The sequence below is a fragment of the Sorex fumeus genome, unplaced genomic scaffold (assembly GCF_029834395.1).
Source record: "Sorex fumeus unplaced genomic scaffold, SorFum_2.1 ptg000044l, whole genome shotgun sequence".
NCBI classification, from domain to species: Eukaryota; Metazoa; Chordata; class Mammalia; order Eulipotyphla; family Soricidae; genus Sorex; species Sorex fumeus.
Genome location: NW_026606101.1, coordinates 77,020,208 through 77,026,384, shown reverse-complemented (window position 1 = coordinate 77,026,384; position 6,177 = coordinate 77,020,208). Strand labels below are relative to the sequence as shown.

Sequence of the window (6,177 nt, the reverse complement as noted above, 5' to 3'; positions counted from 1 at the left end):
CCGCCCGGAGATTACACAGGAGAGATTTTCCTTGCTCCACTCCAGGAGATGAAATCCTTTCCCAAAGATTCACCAATAAATATGCAAGGATTTGTTCTGGGCTCTGAATTTTATACAATTGGATTGAGAATTTATATTCCTGAGACTCATGGGATATTTTCTATAAATTCATGATATTCTTTAAAGCCTGTTCCCCAAGGGATGTCACAGGCCTCAGTGATGCCCCGTCAGCACTCAGTGATATCCCGTCAGTACTACTGCTATTTCTGCCAACCGACGTCTGGTACTCCCAGTTCCACTGTGAAAACACCACAGGCTTTTTGGCTGCCAGAAGTTACTAGAGTCACAGCCCTAGCTAAATAGTTTTTTGGGGGGAGGAACTTCACCCAATCCATGCCCTGACTACCGGGCATTTACATGCTCTGCTCCCACAGAGCACCAGGAACTTTGAAAACATAATTCTATTGTTTAATGGATGTGGACTGAATCCAGATAAGAACATCAGAACAACCGATGCTCTGTGGGTGTGCGTAGAGCAACAATCCTCTCAGTGCTCTCTGACCTGAAGAAAATATGGACAAGGAGACTTTGGAGTTTTAGAAAAGGAAGGAAACAATGATCACTGCCCTACAAACAGAACTGAATGAGAGAAAGAATAGACTCCACAGCTGAATGAGGAAACAAACAGAACTGAACGTTGTGGTTGTGTGTTGTGTGTGCATTTTGGCTACTGTACTTGGTGCTGCGTGAATACGACTATTATCACCTCCACTAGTTAATCCTTTTGGGTTCCGGGAGACAAAGAAATTAACCTAGGTTCATCTTAGTCTGAGGAGGAAGTGCTGAGCCCTGGTGACTCTCTGAGAAGGCAGTGGAGAGTGAGTTCAGAGTCGATTTTGTTTCACCTTGTGTTTGTGGAAGGAGGAATCACAACCTAGGACGTTTCTGTGTGCACAGAGGCTGAGTGAAGCCCTGAACTGTGAAGACACGTGAGGTGTGTCCTGACTCTGAACCTGCAATGACCCACCCACATTGGTTATAATTACATCTGAGGGGTCACTGACTCACTAGGTTGTTTCTGCACCCAACACTGAAGGTGATTTTGGTTTGTGATTTTGATCAGCCCATGACAAACGTTTTGTGTTTCACCTGAGTACAAACATATGGTCACTGTCTTCTTGTTTCAATTTCCTTCCCATAAACTATTTTGGATCAATGTGGAGCTAAAGTTTTTACTCATTTCATGCTTTGAGTTGTCAGCCACTTTTTTAATCACGATCATGATCACGACCATTAACATCTCCTTTGTCCTAGCCCAGAGATTCAAGACTCTTTCAGGGTTAGGAGAATGAGACCCTTCATTGTTACTGGTATTTGGCATATTGGGTACACCACGGGGAGTTTGCCAGACTCCGCCGTGTGCAGTTTACATTTGGTAGCATGCCAGTTACTTAATATGCCACTTTTTTAATATGGCCCAATTATAGTAAATGAAATGATGACCATTATCAAAAGACAACCCCAAAACTGGGGAAAAATATCTGCTAACTACTCATCTTATGTAGAATTAATAAAACTCACTACTTATCTTTTGTCACAATCACGATCATCCTGTTGTTCGTCAATTGCCTCGAGCAGACCCCAATAATATCTCCTTCATCCTAGCCCTGAGATTTTAAAAAGTGCCATATTCAAGGCCCTTTCAGGGTTAGGAGAATGAGACCCATCATTGTTGCTGGGTTTTGGCATATAGAGTACGCCACGGGGAGTTTGCCAGACTCTGCCATGTGGGCAGGTTATAGTCGAAGCCTGCCAAGTTGTCCAAAGCAAGATGAGATAATAAGATGTCGCGGCCGCACACTTTCGGGAGCTGGGTTTTATAGTCTCTGGGTCTTGGCCATTGATGGGATTACATGGCGCCAGGGGGCCAGTTGGTGGGTGTGACCCCTGCCTACTGGAATATGGAGGATCTAGGTGGAGGATGCTCAGCCCCGATCTGAGCAGGCTTGGAAATCTCAGCCCCATGACCCGCATGCCTTTGTTCCTCTGCCGGTACCTTCATGCGTGTGGAGAGTGGTCTCAGCATGGTTGTGGTTGGTTCTGGAGGTCTTCGGCTGCCGGAGCTCTGCTCGGGGAGGGGAGGGATACTCAACCCCCCCCCAGGTGTTCCCAGAGAGGACAGCCAGGTGCGGGGGCAGGAGACTTTTTGCTGTTCTCTTCCTGGAGCTGGGTTTTATAGTCCCTGTGCAAGACCCAGACACTTATCTTATGTAGGATTAATAAAATTTATACAAAGGACTTGAAAAAACTAAGAGAAAAATAAAGCCTATCTAAAAATGAGGTTTTAAACGTATATATCCTTAAAGTAGAATTTGAGGCAGAGAATGGTATAAACAAATTGTCTATATCACTTATCAGAAAAATGCAAATTAAAAAACTATTGAGATATCATCTCACACCAGGGAGAAAGGCACACATCACAAAGAACCAAAACATTCTGTGTTGGCATAGATGTGGGGGAAATGCAATCCTCATTCTCTGCTGGTAAAAATATCAACGGGATCAAACTCTTTGGAAAAATTTGGATACTGCACAATGTGCTAAAAATTTAGGTTCTATGTCACCCAGAAATTCCACTCTTGGCATCGACCCAAAGAACCCAAAACACTAATTGGAAATATATTTCCAAATTTTCTAAATGGACATGTGTATGTTTATAGCATCACAAGATTATATTCACAATAGCTTATTCTGAAACAACCTGAGTATATGAGAACAGATGACTGGATGAAATACAACACATCTACACAATGGAATGCTATACAGTCACCGGGAAAAATGAAACCATGAAATTTGCTTATAAAAGGAGGGAAGAGGAGGACTGGAGCAATAGCATCGTGGGTAGGGCGTTTGCCTTGCACGCGGCTGACCCAGGTTCGATTCCCAGCATCCCATACGTTCTCCCGAGCACAACCAGGAGTCATTCCTGAGTGCATGAGGCAGGGGTAACTCCTGTGCATTTCTGGGTGTGACCCCAAAAAAGGAGGGAAATGGAGAGTATCAGTCTGAGTGAAATGAGTCAGAAGGAAAGAGACAGATATAGAATAAATGCACTCTTCTGTGGGATATAAACTTTGGTATGAGATTAATATTCAATGACAGGAAACAGGGGACAGTGGGACGGATCAATGGTTGAAAGCTTGCTACAAGTGTGTGTTTTGTGAAGGACAGAGAAGGATCAATATGACAGGAATAGTTAGATATGATCACTGGATAAGAACTAAATGTAGAACAGTTGGAAAAGGGATATACAAAATAACGTTTCAGTGTCTGTATTGAAATCAATACACCTAAGAGGGAGACAGACAGAGAGACAAAGAGACACACAGAGAACCCATACAGGTTCCTAGGGATCAATAAAGGAGAAGGATGGCTCAAGTGATAATGACCAGATTCTGTAGTTGAGCTGTCTTTGTCCTTCTTGCCATAATCCTGTGCCTCCCCTCTCTCTCTCCTTGCATATCTCTAAATAAATTTCTTTAGATAATCCTAATTTACTTCTCTGTCCATCCCCCCTTTCTTACTATTCACAGAGAAACTGAAAGTAGTGAGTCTCTGAGTTACACTTGGTCAGGTTTTCCCTCCTGCTGGGTGGAAAGATGTTTTCCAGACTTCTAACATGTATGAACAGAAATCAGAACTCAAGGATTTTTTCCATTTGGAGAAGCCCAGGTACTCTCTTGAACACGGATCTCTCTTTCTCTCCATTTTCATTTCTCTAAGAAAATTTCTTTAAATAATGCTATTCTGCATCACTGAAAAAGTTAGAGTTCAAGTCATATGTTCCATTAAACTTCATTAATTCGATCATATTCATTATCTGTTTACTTATAGTTGCCCTACTAACACAGTTATAGAATAAACTTGTTAGCAGCTGTGTTAGACTCACGTCTGGTTTTTGAAAAGCTCTTTATTAATTTAAAACATTTAATATATTTTTGTTTCTATTAAATTCTTTGGGCCAGAGCGATAGCATAGCAGGTAGAGTGTTGGCCTTGCACGCGGCTGACCTGGGCTCGATTCCTCCACCCGTCTTGGAGGGCCCGGCAAGCTACCGAGAGTATTCTGCCCACACAGAAAAGCCTGGAAAGCTCCTAGTGACATATTTGATATGCCAAACACAGTAACAACAAGTCTTACAATGGAGACGTTACTGGGCTCCCTTGAGAAAATCGATGAACAACAGGAGGACAGTGCTATTAAAGTCTTTACTTAAAGACTTAAATCCTCTTTTAGTTTGACGTTTTTTACTACTTTTGTTTCAGTGAATTCAGGACAGAGTCTCATTTCCTCAAACAAGGATCAGAACGTGGACCCCTTCACTCCCCTTGATAATGGACCCGGTGACTTCCAACAGCCTCTTTTAAGGTTGGACCAGGTCTTCATCTATGAATTCTCATCCTCATGAATATGCAAATTATACGAGGGACACTGAGTTAAATACATATGTGTCTGTGTCCCGAGAACATCACACAGCCGACACAGCCACACCTTCAGAAGCCCCTGAGTGCATGGTCCCCACCATGGACTGGACCTGGAGAATTCTCTTCCTTGTGGCAGTGGCTGCAGGTAAGCATCCCCATGCCTTGGGGTGAAGGAACAGTGCCAGTCAAGTAGAGTACACCCACTCCTGTCTGCTGTCCACAGGTGTGAACTCCCAGGTAGAGCTGGTGCAGTCGGGGGCTGAGGTGGGAAAACCTGGGACATCAGTCAAGACCTCCTGCAAGGCATCTGGATATACCTTCACCAACTACTACATGCATTGGGTGCGGCAGGCCCCGGGACAAGGGCTCGAGTGGATGGGAAGGATATACCCTAACTCTGGTGCTACATACTATGCACCGAAGTTCCAGGGCAGACTCACACTCACTACAGACAAGTCCAAGGACACAGCCTACATGGAACTAAGCAGGCTGAGCACTGAGGACACGGCCATGTATTACTGTGCGAGTGACACAGTGTGACAACCACATCCTGAGTGTGTCAGAAACCTGAGGGGGAGGCAGCTCTGCCGGGTGAGGAGATGACAAGGGAGGCTGATCCTCCTGACTTCCTCCTCAGAGAGTCAGGGTCTGAGACACAGAATGGGGCTCACAGGGCCAGGCTGCATTTGAGGGAAAGGCTCAGGATCTCTCTCTGTCCTTCAGCAACAGCCAAGATGAAGATGGCTTCTCTCTAGAATACCTGCAGTTACTCATATATTCTTGTTGGATTGTACACTGGTGCTTCCCAGATGCTAGAGGAAGAATCACTTTTAAGGATTTGCGGGGGGCTTAGCAGGTTCTTGGACTGTTTCCTCAAGAACAGTCCTTCACTCCTGTTTCATGTGTGGCTGAGCTCCTTGTGTTTCACACTTGTCATAGGAGCTAACACATGTCAGTGTGTGCTGGGACCATTGTAGATTAGGGACCATAGCTCCAGCTCCAGCAATATCTTTGATTATTCTACATTTTAGGGCAAAAGAAAGTTGTTCTTTGGAAAATTTAAGTGGACAGAGTTCTATGCTGAACTTCATTTCCTCTTCTCAGCATCACACAGGTGGCACTTGGCAGGATATGGGACACAGGACACCAGCTGTGGGGAAGAGTGACCCAAGTGCATCAGAGTCATTTCCTGACCTCATTTCTGTGGTTTGTGCCTGAAAATACAGGGACATTCCTGGGACTAATGTGTAAAGTAAAGTAAAGTAAAGGCCCTCCCGTTGATCATCGATTTGCTCGAGCGGGCCCAGTAACGTCTCCATTGGAGACTTTGTTGTTACTGTGTCTGGCATATCGAATACTCTGTAGCTTGCCGGGCTCTCCGAGAGGGGCGGAGGAATCGAACTCGGGACTAATGTGTAAAATAGAAATAATCCAAGCATCTAAATATGCACATATTCATCTGCTATGTGCCAACAGAAAATCCTTTTCTCTAAGACGGAATCCAGGTATTGGGAGATCCTTTCTGAGAAGCTGTGGGTGAGGTCCCGTGTGCGTATTTGCATCTCTGTATTCCTGAGCTGGAATCTCGCCACTGGACACTGGGAGTGGAGAAGGTCACACTAGGCTAATGGCCACGGTCAGAAGACAAGGGCCACATGGTTTTGTGTAATGAGAGCTTGTCCGTGTCCTTTCC

The 6,177-nt window shown here is 44.6% G+C and overlaps 1 gene segment (V, D, J or C); it reads left to right on the top strand.

The window, feature by feature from the left end:
* Positions 1 to 4,583: 4,583 nt before the first annotated feature.
* LOC130030342 (immunoglobulin heavy variable 1-2-like) lies at positions 4,584 to 5,009 on the top strand (the record flags this gene model as incomplete). The annotated part of the segment is given in 2 exon segments: positions 4,584 to 4,629; positions 4,708 to 5,009. Coding segments are annotated over 2 exon segments (348 nt in total), but the record flags the coding sequence as incomplete, so codon positions are not given.
* Positions 5,010 to 6,177: the final 1,168 nt, after the last annotated feature.